General features: G+C 36.8%; 1 protein-coding gene across 1 annotated transcript in view; it reads left to right on the forward strand.

The window, feature by feature from the left end:
* Positions 1-21,598, forward strand: part of DPYD (dihydropyrimidine dehydrogenase) — an 875,642-nt gene that overhangs the window by 708,691 nt on the left and 145,353 nt on the right. The window contains 1 exon segment of the mRNA XM_017850609.1: positions 1,783-1,925. Within this exon segment, the coding sequence (XP_017706098.1) occupies positions 1,783-1,925 (143 nt within the window).

Here is a 21,598-nt window from a genome sequence, read left to right on the forward strand (position 1 = left end):
GAATCATGTGGTATCTAGCCCTTTCAGATTGAAAGCTTGTTTTTTTTAACTTTTTGTTTCTTTTCTTATTTAATTATTTTATTTTATTTTTTAAATTTAATTTTTTTTTTTTTGAAACGGAGCCTCGCTCTGTCGCCCAGGCTGGAGTGCAGTGGCCGGATCTCAGCTCACTGCAAGCTCCGTCTGCCGGGTTTACGCCATTCTCCTGCCTCAGCCTCCCGAGTAGCTGGGACTACAGGCGCCCGCCACCTCGCCCGGCTAGTTTTTTGTATTTTTTTAGTAGAGACGGGGTTTCACCATATTAGCCAGGATGGTCTCGATCTCCTGACCTCGTGATCCGCCCATCTCGGCCTCCCAAAGTGCTGGGATTACAGGCTTGAGCCATTAATTTAATTTAAAGTTCTGGCCAGTTTTTAAAGGAAAGCTGTGTGTGATACCTCAGAGTAAGCACTCCAGTAAATACATATTGATGTTGCTTGACTAGTGGTGGCGGAGGTGATGACAAAGAACTCACCACATGAGGATGAACCAGTTGTTTGGTTATGGTGTTTGTGGAGCCCTGGTTTAAGGCAATGTCATATTCTTGCATAAATTGAACTGTCTTTAGTTCAGAAAATGCTTAAAGGACCCCTGACTTATAAGGGAACACCAGGAATATCAAATTATATTCCTTTATTATGAAAGCATCAATGTACTCTGGGATGTTTAACATTTGAGAATTCAAAGTAGCTTTAGTACAATATATTCATTTAAAAAATAGCCCCAAAGTATTCCTTCCATCCATACAATTTTATTACTATTAGGGAATAATATACTGGTAATGTCTGGCTAATTAAATATTTAAATACTAAATGCAAACACTCTAATTACTGGATTCTAGTAAATTCTCTTTAACTTAAAACTTTCTAATATGTGAAAAATTGAATTAGACTCCCTATTTTTTTTTCAAATTATGGGAAGTACATATAAAAAGCAGCATGGAATCTGTAAGTTCATCAGCACCTTGCATTTTTTTACAGAGTCTATGTTCACAACAGCTGCTTAGTACTCTGCAGAAACATAACATAGCTGTATGTCTATTGATGCACTATATGTGATTGTTTTTCTTTTCAAAATCTGCTGTTCCTTGTTGTTTCTTGTTTGTTTGTTTTTGAGACAGAGTCTCACTCTGTCACCCAGGCTGGAGTGCAGTGGTGTGATCTCGGCTCACTGCAACCTCTGCCTCCTGGATTCAAGCAGTTCTCCTGCCTCAGCCTGCCAGCTAACTGGGATTACAGGCGCCTGCCACCACACCTGGCTAATTTTTGTTTTTGTATTTTTAGTAGTGATAGGATTTCGCCATGTTGGCCAGGCTGGTCTCAAACTCCTGACCTCAGGTGATCCAACCACCTCGGCCTCCCAGAGTGCTGGGATTACAGGTGTGAGCCACCAATGCTCAAATGTTCTATGCAGTCTTTTACACATTACTGTATATCAAAATGTAATATGCATATAATATGCATGCATAGAGAATTCTGTGTTTGCTACACCTACTTGTATAACATGTCTAAATTCAATATTAGTATCAAAGTCCTTAAAATTAAAAAAAAATCCATTGACAAATTAACATGCCTTAAAACATAGCATTCATACACTACATATGTACATATCTTAAACAGAGATAAAGTAATTTGAAATTTGTCCGGTATGACACCGTCATCACATGATAGTAATAGAAGTAATATAAGACAGTATACTCAAGTGGTCAGTGTGCTAACCATTGATTATCCTGATTTTGTGTAGGGACAGCAATCAGACCTATTGCTTTGAGAGCTGTGACCTCCATTGCTCGTGCTCTGCCTGGATTTCCCATTTTGGCTACTGGTGGAATTGACTCTGCTGAAAGTGGTCTTCAGTTTCTCCATAGTGGTGCTTCAGTCCTCCAGGTAATCATTGTGTTTGTCTGTCCCTTTTAAAAGTCTCCATCTCACAAATACAATGTAAGTTATGTGACCAAAAAAAAAAATAGATTCTTTTTTGGGCCTCTTGAAAAGGAGGACATTTGGGATCAAAATGGCAGCATGTATTAAGTTCCTCTGATGAGTTAAGAAGAGACCTGAGGTTTATTTCCTGTCCTGTCGAGGGCTTATGAACCCACTGTGTTTTTCTAATATATTTATTCGCCCATGTGTTTCTGAAATAAATGAGATCAGGTACCCAAATGCATACTGTCCTACTGGAAAAACAACACATGAGGAAATCTGGGTAAAAGTAAAATCTCAGTTGAAAAACAAAATGAAATCAAGGGCACGAAAATCTATGTCATTACCGAATTTGATCCTGAGTTTTCTGACAGCCAAAGAAGGAAATTATTGGCTTTATAACTTTTAAAATATTAAAATAAATTGGTTGTTCAGCTTCTTGTAGTACAAAGCTGAGGGAACTTCTTTCTTCCCTTGTCCTCTTAAAGGGATGCTGTGAGATGTAGTGAATTGTACTCTTAATAACACCCCTAAAATAATAAAAATTAGACTTTAACAATTATTCATATACTTTTTAAAAATAATGTTGCTCAACATGGGCTTAGTACTATCAGCACATTTTAGCATAAGAATTTCTCATTCAGGTTTTGTAGCCTGAATTGACCTACGGACAAAACTTTTTATATGACTAGACTGTGAACTCTCTGGTAATACTCCATTAATAATGACTTCTCACTACTTAGCATTGATGGTAATTGGAAAGCAGAAAGTTTAGCATCACATATTCTCTGGCAAAAGAGTCGAGTGTAAAGAGTTCATGTTGCTAATTTGACAATCAGAATTAACATTGTCCTATGAAATACCTACAATCTAAGGTGGAAATACTATGCATTAGAAAGCTAATGGAGGCAGACTTTTGCTTCCAAGAAGATGGAATAGATTTACTTTTCTCTATGCCTCCCACAATACACAACTAAAGACCCTTATATATGAAACTCATATAAGAAGACTGAAAGGTGGAGAGAAGGCAGATTGGCTAGGGATCTCAAGACCCAAGAAACAATACAGTGGTGGGTTACCTGGGACTTTTTTCATCACATATCTCACACTTGGAGCCAAAGAAGCCCAACAACCCAGAAACAACAATAGGCACAGACAAAAAGCCTGCTCTCTCTAACCAAAGAACCAGGAAAGGGGCAGCCTAGCAAGAGAGAAAACTTTTAGACATAAATCCTCTACTTCACCCAACACCACCGATAAATATTCCATCCCTACACCCATCCATGCAAGCAAAGGACAAGTAGAGATCTTAGATGTCCACCCTTGCCAAGCAGTCTCACATCCCCACTGGGGAAAAATGAGCCCTCACCCCCATCCCATGTCAGAAGCCTGGACTTCTCCCCTCACCGGAGAGTAATGAGGTGTCCCTCCTCCTCCCTTCTGCAGTAGTAGTAGAGGAGGTCTAGTAGAGACTCCGGACCTTCATCACCACCATGTGGTAATAAGGCCACTCTCCTTTCCTCCTTCTTACGGTGTCAGTGAAGGCCAACTAGGGAGCAGCAACAAGGCGTGCCTGCACCTCTCAGCCAGGGGTGTATCAGTGCAGGCTTACTGGAGAGCCAGAATTCTCACCTCCTTCCAGCAGTAACCAGAAGCCATGCCCCTCGGGTGTCCAAGAAAGCCAAGTAAGATACCTGGGCTTCTGTCTGGCATTAAGGAGGTGGCGTTCTCCACTTCCCCTGCCAGATTGACACCAAGGAAGGCTAGCAGAAACAGAAAGTTTAAGTAAGATCAAGCGTCTCTTAATATTATACCAAAATTGTCAAGATTTCAATTAAAAATTACTCATCATACCAAGACCCAGGAAAACCTCAAGCTGGATCTTAAAAAAGAATTGATAGATGCCCACATTAACATAACAGAGATACTATAATTATCTGGCAGAAATCTTAAAGCCTCCATTATAAAATTGCATTAAGCAACTACAAGTGTGACTGAAACAAATGAAACAACAGAAAGTCTCATCAAAGTAGTAGAAGATATACAGATGCAAATTTTGGACTTAAAAATGCAGTCACTTAAATACAAAACTCAATTGATGTGTTCAATAGTAAAATGAGAGAACATAAGAAAGAATCAGGGGGCCGGACGCGGTGGCTCACGCCTGTAATCCCAGCACTTTGGGAGGCCGAGGCGGGCGGATCACGAGGTCAGGAGATTGAGACCATCCTGGCAAACACGGTGAAGCCCCGTCTCTATTAAAAATACAAAAAATTAGCCCGGCTGGTGGCGGGCACCTGTAGTCCAAGCTACTCCGAAGGCTGAGGCAGGAGAATGACGCGAACCCGGGAGGCGGAGCTTGCAATGAGCTGAGATGGCGCCACCACACTCCAGCCTGAGCGACAGAGCGAGACTCTGTCTCAAAAAAAAAAAAAGATATTGATTCTTCCTATCCATGAGCATGGTATGTTCTTCCGCATTTGTTAGTCGTCCTCTTTTATTCGCTGAGGCATGGTTTGTAAAGTTCTCCTTGAAGAGCGTCGCTTTACATCCCTTGTAAGTTGGATTCCTAGGTGTGTTTATTCTCTTCTGAAGCAATTGGAATGGAAGTTCATTCATGGTTTGGCCTCTCTGTTTGTCTGTTACTGAGTGTATAGTAGAATGCTGTGATTTTTTGCACCATTAATTTTGTATCCTGGAGACTTTGCTGAAGTTGCTTATCAGCTTAAGGAGATTTTTTGGGCTGAGACAATGGGGTTTTCTAAAATATACAATCATGATCATCTGGCAAACAGGGAGCATTTGACTCTTCTTTTAACTAACTGGAACCCTTGATTGTTTCCTTGCCTGATTGCCCCTAAGCCAGAAGCTTCCAACACTAATGTGAAAGGAGGGTGAAAGGGCATCGCCTACTATGGCCAGTTTTCAAAGGGAATTTTTCCCAGTTTTGCCCCATTCAGTATGATATTAGCTGTGGTTTGTCATAAATAAGCTCTTATTATTTTGAAGGTAGCGTTCCATCAATACCGAATTTTATTGAGCGTTTTTAAGCATGAAGGCTGTTGAATTTTGTTTTAAAAAGCCTTCCTTGGCATCTATTGACATAACCATGTGGTTCTTGTCTTTGGTTCTGTTTATATGCTGGATTTGTTTATTGATTTGGCGAATGTTGAACCAGCCTTGGCATCCAGGGAGAAGCCCACTTTGATCATGGTGAATAAGCTTTTTGATGTTGGCTGGCTGGAATCGCGGTTTTGCCAGTATTTATTGAGGATGTTTTGCATCAATGTTCATGCAGGTGATATTGCTAAAATTTTCTTTTTGTGTTGTGTCTCTGCCAGGCTTTGGTATCAGGATGAAATGTTGGCCTTAAAATGAGTTAGGAAGCGATTCCGCTCCTTTTTCTATTGATTGAAATACACGTTTTCAGAAGGAATTGGTACCAGCTCTCCTTTACCCGTCTGTAGAAATTCAGGCTGGAATCCATCTGGTCCTGGACTTTTTTTGGTTGTAGGCTATTAATTATTTCCTCAATTTCAGAGCCTGCTATTGGTTCTATTCAGGGATTTCAACCTTGCTTCCTGTTTAGTCTTGGAAGAAGTGTAAGTGTCCAGGAAATATCCATTTCTTCTAGATTTTTCTGTTGTTTGCGTGAGGTGTTATAGTGAATAATCGATGTAGTTTGTATTCTGTGGGGTCGGTGGTGATATCCCGCTTTATGACATCTTTTATTGGGCGTCTATTTGATTCTTCTGCTCTTTTCTTCTTTAATTAGTCCTGCTAGTGGTCTGTCAATTTGTTGATTTTTTCAAAAACCAACTCCTGGATTCATTGATTTTTTTGGAGCGGTGTTTTGTGTCTCTGTCTCCTTCAGTTCTGCTCTGATCTTAGTTATTTCTTGCCTTCTGCTAGCTTTTGAAATGTGTTTGACTCTTGCTTTCAGTTCTTTAAAATTTGTGATGGTTAGAGTGTCAATTTTTAGATCTTTCCAGCTTTCTCTTGTGGGCATTTAGTGCTATAAATTTCCTTCTACACACTGGCTTGTAAATGTGTCGCCAGAGATTCGGTATGTTGTATCTTTGTTCTCATTGGGTTTCAAAGAACATCTTTATTTCTGGTTCATTTCGTTATGTACAGTTAGTCATTCAGAGCGGAGTTGTTCAGTTTCATGTAGTTGACGGTTTTGACTTGAGTTTGCTTCGTCCTGAGTTCTAGTCTTGATTTTGCACTGGGTCTGAGAGACAGTTTGTTATAATTTCTGTTCTCTGTAGCATTTGCTAAAAAGGAGTGCTTACTTCGCAATTATGAGCAGACTGTGAGTAAGAAAATGGGCCAGCATAATAGCACCATGGAATATTATGCAGCATAAAAAAGGATGATTTGCGTCTTGTAGGGACAGCGGATGCAGCTGGAAACCCATCATTCTTAGCAAACTATCACGAAGAACAGAAAACCAAACCACCGCATGTCCTCACTCATCCAGGTGGGAACTGAAGCCAATGCCATCACTTACTGCCAGGAAAGGGAAGCATCACACATCGGGGGCCTATCTGGGGGGGGAGCGGGGGGCGGGATGCATTGGGGGTTTACCTGATATTAATGACTGAATTGAGGGTGCTGACGAGTTGATGGGTGCAGCACACCCAACATGGCAGCAAGTATCAACATATGTAAGCAAACCCCTGCACGTTATGCACAATGTACGCCTAGACTTAAAGTATAATAAAATAAAAAAAGAAAAAAGAAAGAAAGAAAGAATCAGGGAATCAGGGAACTAGAAGACAGAGTAATAGAAATTGACCCATATGAAAAACAGAGAAAAAGAAGACTGAAGAAAAGAATGAAAACAGCCCTCAGGGAACTGTGGGACTATAACAAAAGATGTAACATTAATGTCCTTAGAGTCCCAGAGGAGAGGTGAAAAAGGTAGGAAAGGGAAAAAAAAATGGCTGAAAATATTCCAATTTTTGCAAAAGACATAAACCTGCAGATTCAAGAAGTTAAGGTAAACTTCCAAAGAGGGCAGCTTCAGAGAAATCCATACCAAAATCCATCATAGTCAAATTTCTGAAAACTGAAGAAAAAGATAAAACCTCGACAGCAGCAAGAGAAAGGTGACACCTTACTTATTGGTGACAAACAATTCTAATGACAGTGGATTTCTCATCACAAGCCGCGGAGTCTGGAAGGAAGTGGGACATTTTTCAAATTCTAAAACAAGAACTGTCAGCTCAAAATCCTGTATCCTTCAGAAATAAACTGGAAATCAAGACATTCTCAGCTGAAGAAAAACAAACAGAGTGTATTGCCAGGAATCCTTAACTGAAAGAATGGCTAAAGGAAGCTTTTTCAGAAGAAAGGAAATGATAAAAGGCACCTTAGGATATCAAGAAGGAAGGAAGAATATGGAGCAGTGTCTTCAAAAAGAATCTGGAAGATAAGAGTATCCAGGCTTGAATATCACCTGAATTTATTTTCATGAACATGTAAAAATGCTTGGGCTGAAGGATACAATTGAGTTATGAGTGGATTTCAGAAGAGACTCTTGCTCATGCTCAGGTGTGACCATGGGCAAGTCATGCATGGAAGTAAAGATTATTGGCTGTCTACCATGTGCTGCTAGTAACTGCTGCTACATACTGTATTTCCACAACCTACTTGAGAGTGAAATTTTTAAATATATATTTTTTAATTGACATCAACTAAGGATTGGTGGATAAAAGTGGTGGATATGGCTTGGCTCTGTGTCCCCACCCAAATCTAACCTTGAATTGTAATAATTTGCACATACTGTGGGAGGGACCTGGTGGGAGGCAGTTGAATTATGGGGTCAGGTCTTTCCTGTGCTTTCCTGATAGTGAATAAGCCTCATAAGATCTGGTGGTTTTATAAAGGGGAGTTTCCCTGCAGATGCTCTCTTGCCTGCCACCATGTAAGACGAGACTTTGCTCCCCATTTGTCTTCCACGTTATTGTGAGGCCTCCCCAGCCATGTGGAACTGTGAGTCAATTAGACCTCTTTCCTTTATAAATTACCCAGTCTCGTGTATGTCTTTATTTAGCAGCATGAGAACAGACTAAAGTCACATGACTAGCAATGGAGCCAGAATTCCCATCTAGAGTTTCACAGTCACAAAACAAATACTCTTCCAACTAGACACATGGCCTGTCTTCCCTCACAGAATCTGTAAGACGAAAATATTAGTAATACACAAGTCTTCCATGCCCACTCAAAGCTTACTTGTTCAGACTGTAGCTTACCTCTTAGAGTCAAGATGCTGTGACGAGAAGAAATGTGCAATCATAGAAAACTAAAGGAGAGTTGTGTGTCCTGCGTGTAGATGTGTACTCAGGATGCAGAGCCTCATATGTAAATTTACATGGAGTACCATGTGTCCTCATAGAAATGAATGGTGAGATAATTACTGAAATGTCAGCTTCTACTTAGGCTCCCCTTAAATGGAAAATCGGAAACTCACTGACTATGCACATGAAGCCTGTTGTATTCTGTACATGAAAGGACCCTGGAACTGGAACTGCAAGAACCAGTGAGACAGTTCTGGGGCGAGACCTTTGCCGTCTCTCTTTTATGGGCCATGTTATTTCTTCTTCAGAAGATACTTAAATTCTGTCCACTCTTATTCTCTCCATGACTTACTCTTGCCTCCTCTGAGCTTCTTTCACATAGCTGTCATGACCCTTTGACCCACTCCACATTGTAGCCTTTTAGCTCTCATTTCTCTGTGACATGTCTCACTAGCTTACTGTCTGTTGACTTGGATTTCTTTTTTTTAACTTTTATTTTAAGTTCAGGGTATGTGGGCAGGTTTGCTACATAGGTAAACTTGTATCATGGGATTTGTTGTAGAGATTATTTTATCACCCAAGTATTAAGCCTAGTACCCATTAGTTATTTTTCTTGATCCTCTCCCTCTTCCCATCCTTCACCCTCTGCTAGGCCTCAGTATGTCATTCCCCTCTATGTGTTCATGTGTTCTCATCATTTAGCTTCCACTTCTAAGTGAGAATATGCAGCATTTGGTTGTCTGTTCCTGTATAACTTTGCTAAGGATAATGGCCTCCAGCTCCCTCCTGCAAATGACACGATCTCGTTGTTGTTTATGGCTGAATAGTATTCCATGGTGTGCATGTACCATATTTTCTTTATGCAGTCTATCATTGATGGGCATTTAGGTTGCTTCCGTGTCTTTGCTATTGTGAATGGTGCTGCAATGAACATATGTATACATGTGTCTTTATAATGGAATGATTTATATTCTTTTGGGTATAGCTCAGACTGCTAAGAGAGGATATCTGTTTGCCTAAATTTATCTTTTTATGCCAGGCCCCATCATAAGCCATTGGTTACCCCATATATTGACTGCTTGGTGTGTAGCAGAAACATAGTAAATTTTGGTTGAATGAATTTGTTAAATGAATGTGCTTGGTTATGGGTGTTTTGTTTTGTTTTGTTCTGTTTTTACCAGAATTGTGAAGAGGGGATAAAAGGATTCACATGGTATAAAAAATCATTACCTCTTTAGCTCTAGCTGGGAATAGCCCAGAGACTTTCTAGCTATTAAAATATTGGTTCACAAATGATTTTGTTAAAAATGTAAAGTTTCACACATAGGCTTTTACTTCAGAAATGAAGAGGAAATCAAGACATTTTCAGCTAAAAAACACCTAAGAGAATTTATTGCCTGGAGAACTGGCAATCTAATGTAGAAATTTAAAGATTTATCAGCTCTGCCATTAGCTTGAGTCAGATTTTTAACTCAGCCAGAACATGTTTTTTAACCAATATTAGCTAAAATATGAAGTAAAATCAGTATTAAGATATATATACTTAGAATGGTCATAAGGTGGGAAATATTCGAATTTATTGTTTTAGTTTGGTAGTTCAATGGAGGGTAGAGAATATGTATTTCCATCTTTCTTCCATTCTAACTGAATTTCACTTCATTCCACTCCCTAATCTTGGTTAATCTAACCTTTCATTCAGTATACTTTTAAGCTGTTGAATATTATTAGAGAAATTAATGTAACTCTGCAGTTGGGCTTACTCCAAATACACAGTGCTTAATGTCTGCTGGGGCTTGGGTACTAGTCAGTATTTCTTTTTATTCGTCTATTTTTTTTTTTTTAACTTCCTATCAAATTCTTTGGGTTTTGTTTTCGTTTTTGTGTGTTGGTTGTTTGTTTGTTTCTTTTGAGACAGAGTCTCGTACTGTCGCCCAAGCTGGAGTGCAGTGGCGCAATCTCAGCTCACTGCAAGCTCCGCCTCCTGGGTTCACACCATTCTCCTGCCTCAGCCTCCCGAGTAGCTGGGACCACAGGCGCCCGCCATCACGCCCGGCTAGTTTTTTTTTGTTTGTTTGTTGTTGTATTTTTAGTAGAGACGGGGTTTCACCGTGTTAGCCAGGATGGTCTCGATCTCCTGACCTTGTGATCTGCCCGCCTCGGCCTCCCAAAGTGCTGGGATTACAGGCATGAGCCACCGCACCCAGCCTCAAATTCTTTCTTGCAGTTAGTTCAAATCTTTTTCATATAGCTCAAAGCCCTTAGCCTCTCGATCGTCATCCTCCCATTTCTCTCATATCATCTATTCATTGGCTCTCATTGCCCAACCCAGTTCTGTTCTCTGGTTTTACAATATTTGTTAAATCCACCTTTCTAATGATTTCTATTCTCAAGTGAAGTGTGTACCAACAAAATGAATTCTTTATAGCAGATATGACCAGACAAATGAAATTTATTTAAATACCTAGGTTATGGTGCTGATACGCTGGAGTATAGAAATACAAGTCCTGTAATAGGTATAGAAATAGCAACATAAATAAATATTTTGACTCTGTTTTTTCTCATACACTATCCATCATGTATATAGACTATGTAGGTAAGTGAGTGCACTACTAAAATTAAGATTTACACTCAAAGTAGTAATTTCAAAATCTTATGTAGATAAGTGAGTTCCCTACTAAAATAAAGATTTACACTCAAATTAGTAATTTCAAAATCTGTTCCAAATGAATCTGTGTTTGTAAATTAAGCCATATGACTGACATTAAGAAGAGTAATGACATTTCAAGAATGGAAAGCTAATTTTTTTCATAAGTTGTATAAGTGTGATAGAGCATGCCTTCCTTATTGCTTTATATACATCACAGANATGTAGGTAAGTGAGTTCCCTACTAAAATAAAGATTTACACTCAAATTAGTAATTTCAAAATCTGTTCCAAATGAATCTGTGTTTGTAAATTAAGCCATATGACTGACATTAAGAAGAGTAATGACATTTCAAGAATGGAAAGCTAATTTTTTTCATAAGTTGTATAAGTGTGATAGAGCATGCCTTCCTTATTGCTTTATATACATCACAGAGAATAATTCATGCATTCGTTTTTTAATAAATATGTATTGAGACCCTACTATATACTTAGCATTGTTGTAGAAGTTTGGAATATTTCTGTAAATTAAAAAAAAAAAAGTCTGTTACCTTATTGGGCTTACACTCTTGTGAGTGGAGACAGAAAAATATACAATAAATGGTAAATATAAGTGTATGATATTTAACATAAGATGATAAGTGCTGTGGGATAAAACAGACTTCATTGTAAAGATATTATTTTTATTAAAAATTGATGGTTGTCTGTAATCCCAGCACTTTGGGAGACTGAGGCGGGCAGATCAAGAGGTCATGAGATCGAGACCATCCTGGCTAACACGGTGAAACACCGTCTCTACTAAAAGTACAAAAAATTAGCCGGGCGTGGTGGTGGGTGCCTGTAGTCCCAGCTACTCGGGAGGCTGAGGCAGGAGAAGGGCGTGAACCCAGGAGGCGGAGCTTGCAGTGAGCCAAGATCGCGCCACTGTAGTTCAGCCTGGGCGACAGAGCGAGACTCCGTCCCAAAAAAAAAAAAAAATTGATAGTTGTGAATCCTAGAAAATTTTTATTGAAGAAAAAACCTAGGTTACAGCATCACTTGCTTAAATTTTTGCTAATTGAGGAATTAAATGTAAGTTCACAAAATACTGTATATCACCTCATAATTTTTAATTTCATTTATTTATTTTCATATGTATAATCAAACTGAACCTTATTCTTACTTGATATGCCAAAATACATTTTGCATGTCAACATAATTCTGTATATAGTGCTACCTTCAGTGGTCACATATTATCCCATATTATAAATGCACTGAAATTTATTTATAAAATCCATTGTTTGGGTTCTTCTTCACCACTGGTGTAAACAGTGCTGAGAAAACCAAGTTGCATTTATCGCTAATTATTTAATAATATATTTTAGTATAATGTAATTGATCAGTAAAGGGCATATACTTTTTTTAAAACTCTTTAAAATTTTTGTGGGTACGTAGTAAGTGTACATATTTATAGGTTACATGAGATATTTTAATATAGGCATGCAATGCATAGTAATCACATCAGCTAAATAGGGTCCACCTCACAGTTTATAAACTGAAATGTCTTTTAGGGTTTCAGATTACATTTTTGGGGGCAATTATTGCTCTTCCTTTCTTTTTTTTTTTTTTTTTTTTTGAGATAGAATCTCGCTGTGTCCCCAGCTGGAGTGCAGTGGCACAATCTCGGCTCACTGCAATCTCCGCCTCCCGAGTTCAACCCATTCTCCTGTCTCAACCTCTGGAGTAGAGCTGGGATCACAAGTGCGTGCCACTACACCCAGCTAATTTTTGTATTTTTAGTAGAGACGGGGTTTCACCATGTCGGCTAGAATGGTCTCGATCTCCTGACCTTGTGATCCACCCACTCAACCTCCCAAAGGGTTGGGATTACAGGTGTGAGCCACCATGCCCAGCCCAATTATTGCTTTTCAAACCAAAATTTGCTTCAAATTTTTTTGAGCGAATTTTCTTAGAACGTATCGTTTCTCAGTGGCACTGTTTATTTCTATGATCTTATTCTATAATGTGCTTTGACAAGATGTTAACATTTCCATGGTAAAGTATCCAATCATCTTACCTTAAAAAATGCTTCAGTTTTTTTTTTTGTTTTTTTTTTTTTATGAAAATACCGTTAGAATGTTTGGAGAGATTTTATTGAATATTTTGAATTAATTCTTCCAGTTCTTGAACATGGGATATCTTATCACTTATTTGTGCTTTCTTCAATTTCTGTAATCCATGTTTTATAATTTTCAGTGTACAGGTCTTTCACCTCCTTGGTTAAATTTATCCCTAAGTGTTTATTTTTATGCTACTATAAGTGAGATTCATTCTTTGATTTCTTTTTTGGGTAATTTTTTGTTAATTTATAGAAATGCCACTAATTTTTGCATGTGAATTTTGTATCCTGCAGCGTTATTTAATACATTTATTCTGACTGTTCTGGTTTTTGGTGGAGATGTTAGAGTTTCCTACATATAATATCATGGTATCTACAGAGACTATTTAACTTTTCCTTTCTGATTTGGATGCTTTTATTTCTTTTTCTTCCTAATTAGTCTGGCTAGGACTTTCAGTATTATGTGGAGTAAAAATGAGGAGAGTGGACATCCTTATCTTGTTCTTGGTATTAGAAGAAAAACAACTTCTCACTATTGAGTATGATGTTAGCTGCATGCTTGTGATATATGGCCTTTAGTGTGCTGAGGCACATTCCCGGTATATCTAGTTTTTTGAGAGTTTTTATTAAGAAAGGATGTTCAATTGTATCTGATCCTTTTTCTGTATCTATTAAAAGTATCATATGGTTTTTGTGCTTCATTCTGTTAATGTGGTGTTACGGTATTTGTTGGTTTGCATAGGTTGTATCATTTTCGCATCCCTAAGATGACTGTCACTTGATCATGGTGAATGATTCTTTTAATGTGCTGTTGAATTCAGTTTGTTATTACTTCGGTGGAGATTTTTGCACCCATGTTTATCAGAGATACCGCCTATACTTTTTTTTCCTGTAGTACCCTTTTCTGGGTTTGGCTTCAGCGTAATACTGGGCTCAACTGAAACTCAAACTCAAAATGAATTAAAGACCGTAAGACCTGAAATCATAAAACTCCTAAAGAAAATACGGGGGAAAAGCTCCTAGACACTGGCCTTGGCTGTGATTTTTTGAATAGGACACAAAAGGACTTGCAGCAAAAGCAAAAATAAACAAGTAGGACTACATCAAACTGAAAACTTCTGTACAAAAAAGGAAACAATCAATAAGATGAAAAGGCTTCCTATGGATTTGGGAAAATATTTTCAAGCCATATATCTTTTAAGGGGTTAATATTTAAAATATATAAGGAGCTCTCACAATTCAAAAGCAAAAAAACAAATAACCTAATTTTAAAATGCTTTACTCAGGATCTTTGGAGAAAAAAATGTGAAATCATAGAAAAATGAATGAGAGTTATGTGTCCTGAGTGTAGACGTTAATATTCTTTGAGTAAAGAACTTGAGTAAATATATTTGAGTAAAGAACCTGAGTAAATAATGAACCAAAGAAGACATAAATGGCACAGGTATTTGAATAGATGCCTAACATCACTGATCTTCAGGAAAATGCAAATCAAAACTACAATTACACCTGTTAGAATAACTATTATCAAACAAGATAAAAGATAACAAGTGTTGATGAGGGTATAAAGAAAGGGCAACTTTTGTTCATTGTTGGAGGAAATGTAAATTGGTGCAGCCATTATGGAAAACAATATGGAGGTTCTTCAAAAAATTAAAAATAGAACTACGATGTGACCTAGCAATCCCTCTTCTGGGTAAATCCCCAAAGGAAATGAAATCAGCATTGTGTGTGTGTGTGTGTGTGTGTGTGTGTGTGTGTGTGTGTATTTATGTATATATATATCTGTACTCCCATATTCTTTGCAGTACTATTCACAATAGCCAAGATATGGAAGCAATCTAAAGTATCTATCAGTAGATGAATGGATAAAGAAATTGTAGTATACATACACAATGGAGTTTTGTTCAGCTGTCAAACAGAAGATCCTGCCATTTGTGTCAAAATAAATGAACCTAGAGAATACTATACCAAATGAAATAAGCCAAACACAGAAAGGAAAATGGTGTATGATCTCTCCTATATGTGGAATCTGAAAAAAAAGTTGAATACTTAGAGAGCGGAACTGTGGTTATCATATGTGGGGGCATGAAGTAGGAAGGTTACAAAGAGATGCAGTTCAAGGCTACAAAGTTGCAGTCATGTCAGATGAGTGAGTCTGGAGATCGAAAGCACAACATAAGGAATCTAGTTAATAATATTGTATTATATATTGGATATTTGCTAAGAGAGTAGATTTTAGACACTCTTACCACCAAAAGAAAAGTTACTGTGTGAAATGAGAGATGTGTTAATTGACTTGACTGTAGTGATCATTTGACTGTGTATATGTATAACAAAACATCATGCGGTACACTTAAATCTATATAATTGTAAAATGGATGAAATGTTTCAATGAATGCTGAATATAAAAACTAAGGAATTAGCTAGAGAGTAATCTGGGTACTCCAGATCATTTTCCTAGTACAACTTTGGAGTGAAAATGAGTATTACAACAGAACCAGATGTAACACTGTGGCCTAGAAATGAGATCGAAAACCGATTACAGGCTTGCGTTACTGGGTAACTGCTCTTATAAGTTCTTCAGACAACCCAACTGACTTCTAATTTATTTAAGTGAACTTCAGTGTCTTTGAACTCCCTGATTTTTTTAATCTGATTTGACAGGCTTTCATTACTTAGAATATGCAAATTGGAAATATGAAAAGGACAGATGAAAATTATCAGTAAATTTCAGGTACTGATATTTATAAAAACCTTCCTGTTAAATTATATTCTCAAACTATTCATAAACTCTTGAGGTCTTGAAATCTTTTGAGGGCTACTCTGAAAAGAGCAGTTTGCTTCTGACTGCCAATTATTTATTCATGAAGAGAAAATAAATAACTAGTAATTCACCTTCAGAACAGTTTGAAAGGAGAACTTTAATAAATTAACACTGGCTTTTTTACATTTTGGTTTTATTGTTAGTCCCAGATCTTATCTTCCCGACGAGTCCTGTATCCTCTTTCTAGTATTTAAGTACTAGACTCCAATTTCTGTTGAAAAACTGTTTAGGGATTTGTATTACAACCAAAGCTCAGACTGAGTCAGGTGCTTTCAGTGATAGGTTTCATTATAAAATGTTCACCTTCCTCTATAGATAAGAAATGTAAGTACTATATGACTTTTTTCACTGAATGACTATAGGTTTCTAAAATTTAATTTAAGGATATTGCCGTTACAATATTCATTACCTTAAGGACTTTGTAATTCAGAATGTCAAAAATTATAGGAAACCATCAGTTAATTCACAAACAATTATGACCTGTGCCTTCATTGAGATTGTATGGGTGGGTGGGTGGGTGTGTGTGTGTGTGTTTAATTCTATTTTTTCTCTATGGGTTTGTCACTAAAGTTAATAGAAAATCCTGAAATATAACAGAAAGATGAAGCATAGTGGGCATTTGCTGTGGAAAGTCATGATCACATGACCGACACTCGCTGGACTCAGATAACCAAATCAGTTTTTAACAATAATCAAAGCTGCTCTGATAGAGCTAGTTCAAGCTAAATGGGATTTTTTAATGTGATGAGGAAATGTATTATTTTATTAAAATTAGAGAAAAAGAAGTAATTGAAGCAGCACGATGACGCTGTTTCCACATGAGTGCAGATGGATGCATTACCCATATGATCTCTTGGTCATAATATACACAGAGACTTCACTGCTTCAACTTTACTGACGGGTGTCTTTAGGTGATAAAAATTTTGCATCCTATATTACAGATTTTCATTGAGTAGATGGAAAATATTTATTCAATAACTTCTAATTTTTTATTTCATAGTCATTCAATTTCAGGCCAGAGGATAATAAATGGTAGTAAAAATAGTTGACAACTTTCAAAATTATTTGAAATGGCATCAGAACTATTTCACGTAACTGGTTAAAAGGGAAATATTTTTTCTTTCCATTATGCGATTTCTTGTGTCATGGCTTTAATGAATGTTTCACTTACAACTTTAAGAACAATATGTAAGTAGATATTTTTAGAAATAGAAACTCAATAGTCTCACAATAATATATAAGAAAAAATGCTTTTAGTTTATCCTTTCAATGATGTTCTAATTGCTGTGTCAATTATCACATTATTTTAAATTACTTTAATGGAAGGTTATTTTCAAGAGGTTTTCGTTTTTAAAAAGCATCTTGATTCTAGTGCAACAAATGTTGTTTATAAGCAAAGAGAATAAATTAAATGGAAACTTAACTACGTCTTTGAGTGACTACACATTCTCCACTTGATAGAAAGATTAATATCTAGATTCAAGAGAAATTAATTGAAACTCAAGCTAATATTTTTGAAAGATACTCTTTACTTTAGAAAAAAATATAATAGTATTGCACAATGACTGTTTCAAGTTAGAGAATAATCATGAGTTAGCTCAGATGTTTGCAGGCATATAGCTACAGAAAATTCCTGACCCTATATAAATGTCCTTGCCTAAATTTTTTATTGTCCCTGACAAATCCTTTATATTGTCCGTTCCTATTTGAATTGTATGTAGAGATGTGGCTAAATAACGGTCTGACTTCTTTTTCAAAGAGTCTTCATATGCTTGACCAAAGTCTTAAACTACTATTTTATTCTTCATTTTAAAAGAAAATCTCAGTTGTTTAGATATTCTTATTTCACATATTATTTTCTAAACATTGTATATCTTTGTTCCTTTCCTTTACTTCTGGTTTATCAGTGTCACTTGAAATGACTTGTGATTGGACAGGTATCTGATTTTTTAATAACTGTGGCTTAACTTGTTCATCCAAATGACTATTAAAAATAGTTATTTGGGGAGGTAATGTGGTAACTACTTTTTATACATTGGGAATGGATTTCATTTCCCATTTTAAAAAGCTAAAGAGAGCCAAGATGAATGATCAAAGTTGGTTGTTCAGTGAATTAGGTATCCAAAGTCATGAGTCTTTTTTTTCTGTGAGTTCATAAATTGATTTTAATTACTAGTTTACAGGGAAATGTTCCAAAATTGTTCTGAGCAGTGCCAACATATTCCCAGGTGATTATTTTGAAAAGACCACTTAATTTTGATGTATATAATTTGATATTTGTTTTAAAATTTCCTCAATGTTTTACAGACTCTGGTACTAAGTTAGACATCAAGAAATCCTAGACTGCATAGGGAATTTAGAGAGCCCTTAGACCATAGCAAAATGTATTATAAAGGGTATTAATGATCTAATGAACATTACCTTCTATTTTTTCAAAAAGCCTTTTCCATATGTTAATTTATATAATTCTTACAAAGCTATGGGTATATCAATAAGCATTTTTAACCCCATTTATAGATTTGCATATTCACAGTTTGTAATTTCCTTAAGTTTATCAGTTGACTTTCCAGTAGGACTAGAAACCATGTTACCTGATTTCTATTCTATAGTTTGTCTCTACATCCCCCACCCTTCCTGTACTATACTCAAGAAATGTGCTAGCAAAATGAAAGAGGAATTCAACCTAAAAAACATGTGAAAGCTTGCTCTTTTACTTATTAATTGCTGATTCATTCTCAGTTCTTGAGCTCTCTCTGTGAGTAGTTTGTTTATACCCAATCATATAATTTTTAAGTGAGATATTTGCTTTTGTCTTTATTAAGTAGTTTATGCCTGACTTCTTCAGTTTCCAAAATTATTTTGAATTCTGATAATTCTTTCCAGATGCTGAGATTTCTAGAAGACTGGCTACTCTGGGGCTACTGGGCTCTGCTTGGGGGAAGCAGAGAAATCCATTTGATCACATTTTTGAATAACATCAAATTTGGAGTAAATTTGGAATAAAGAGTAAAATTGGAATAAAGAGCAAAGTAGATTCAGAAAAATCAGGAGATGTATGTGTGATTGATCTAATATGAGAAGATACAGTTAATTATTGACAAAAGTAAGGTCCTATTCTTGGGCACAAAAACTTAACTATACATCTGAAGTAGAGACAACCATGGCAAAGAGAAGATTTTGTGGAAAAACCATCGAGGGATTTAATTGACAGTAAGATAAACAGTATAGCTTCCTTTAAAAAGTTGATCTTAGTTACATTTGAAATGTGGTATCTAGCAAAAGGAAAATAATGTCCTCAATGAACTATCATAAAATGACATCTTTATCACCTAATGAGCCCTACTCTATTCCAGGCAGGGCTCAAGCATCAAGGATACAAGGATGTTCTCAGACATCTGAGACCTGCCTTTAGGAAGCTTGCATGCTAGAAGCTCCCTCAAAGGATTGATGTCTTCGTCCATTTTCTGTTACTTACAACAAAGTACTCAAAACTGGGCAATTTTTTTAAAAAGGAAATTTATTTCTTACAGTTGTGGATGCTGAGAAGTCCAAGGTCAAGGGGCTGCATCTGGTGTGAGTTTCTTGCTGGCAGAGACTCTCTGGAGAGTCCTGAGGTGGAGCAGGGCATCATGTGATGAGGGACCTGTGCTTGCTAATGTGCTAGCTCAGATCTGTCTTTCTCTTCTTATAAAGCCATGAATCCCACTCCCATGATGGTGTATTAATCTATGAATGGAATAATCCATTCATGAGGGCAGAGCTGTCATGATCCAGTCACCTCTCCAAGACCCCACCTCTCAATCTTGCCACATTGGAGAATGAGTTTGAACATGAATTTTGGAGGGGACATTCAAACCATAGCAATGATAAAATAATTGAGCCATTCAGAGAACTAAGAGAAGAGTGTCCCCCTGGCCAGAGAAAGAGCAACAGCATAAATATCAAGGCGTAGTTATACAAGGGTGTGAGCAAATATGGCCTATTTCAGGCATGGCAAGACATGCTGAGCAGAGGTGACAATGAGAAGAGATGAAGTGAAAGACATGGGCAGAGGTGAATCTTATGGAGTACTTCAGGTCATGATAATGATTTTAGATGTTATTCTGCACTTGGAGAGTGATGTGTCTCCAAAGAGTGGCAAGGTCTTTACATTTTCACAAGCCAACAGCACACCCACTGTCGCTTTCCTCAGATCCCAGAGCGAATGCTCAGTGGACCCCTTCTACTTTGTACTTCCAGGGCATCGTGTTCATTTTTAATTAATGATTTTTATCCTCCAAAATTGTAATTCTCCTCTTGTCTAGGGCTACTCATTGCCTCCTTCACCCTTGGTTAGCTGCTTATAAATATGTTTTACTACTCTCAAGGGTGACAGGCCCCAAAAGTGTGCCTTTATCAACTCAAATTCATCACTTGTAGAGGAAACATGTCTCTAAAGCACATGTTCTGTTAATGGTAGGACATCATCATTAACTTTCTATACAAGGGAAAACATTATTAAATATTAATCAAAAAATCAGACTTACACAGATCCCTTTCCAGAATCATTTAGTTCTATCATGTGCTTAATATATTTAAAATTTTTCCTAAGGATTCAGATGAGAATAGATCTAAGTATTTCTCTTGCAACAAAAAATGAAAATACAGACCACAAAAATATATTTCACAATTGGTCCCTCGTAAGCATCTACCTCCCTAAAAGTTTCCAATCACGACATTCAGTTTTGTACCCCACTTTTGTTTTGTGTGTACTGTCCCAATTCTTTATAAATTTTCTTCATTACATTTTCTAAATGACGCTGAATTATAAGCTTATTATAAAAATGAAGCTCATGGGTTATGGCCACTCTCCTTTTTAAAGGACTTCTCTCTCTACCTGATGATTACTATCTTTCCTCTAAAGGGTTCAAAACAAATTTAGACTTTTCTGGGCTATTTTCAGACTGGTACCTTTAATTTTTTTATGCACCTTTGCCTTTTCAAAAGGCAGTTTCTCTTTGCAGTACTAACAAACCAAACTTTAAAATCTCTTATCCTCCTAACACCTACACTCATGTTTATATAGGCCTGTTTACAGTTAGTCTCATGTTTGGTCACCATCTTTTCAATGTGTTCACAACAAACTAGACCTTCTGATGTTATCTTCTTCTCAGAAAGTCCACGTGTCACTTTCGATTTGGCATATCATTATTTTATTCTCCTTTTCCTTTTTTCCTTGTGTTGGTGTACTTCTGATTTCTTCTGAGTTTGTTGCTTATGGAGTAGGTTTGAAAAGTTCCCATTCCTAACCATCTTCCAAGATTAGAAAATTTGAGGATTTATTTATTGACTTTTTGGGTTTGATCTAGGATGTCTAAAGGCTGAGGCAGAACAGAAAAGAGGAAGAGGGAGGAAGACAATGTTAGACAGTAGCTAGACTGGAGAATGACTCCAACTCTAGACCAAAAATATAACCAAGCTCTGAGAACCTCCGTATAAAGGCGGGTAGGGTAGCTTTTATTAGTGAGATAAAATTAAAGCTGAATTGTTCTACCTTATACCTCTATATACCTAATACCAAGTATATTTTTGGTCATTTTTTGTTTTTTCTTCATAAATCGATATGTTCAGTTTCCTCATTCTTAATGCATTCACTTTTTTATTTGTGTAAATTTAAGGATTACAAGTAAAATTTTGTTACATGGATTTATTTCATAGTGAAGTCTGGTCTTTTAATGTATGTTGTACCTATTAAGAAACCCTGTTGTTAGTTTTAACATTTTTC

This window comes from Rhinopithecus bieti, unplaced genomic scaffold, assembly GCF_001698545.2.
Source record: "Rhinopithecus bieti isolate Rb0 unplaced genomic scaffold, ASM169854v2 scaffold_1887, whole genome shotgun sequence".
Classification (NCBI taxonomy): Eukaryota; Metazoa; Chordata; class Mammalia; order Primates; family Cercopithecidae; genus Rhinopithecus; species Rhinopithecus bieti.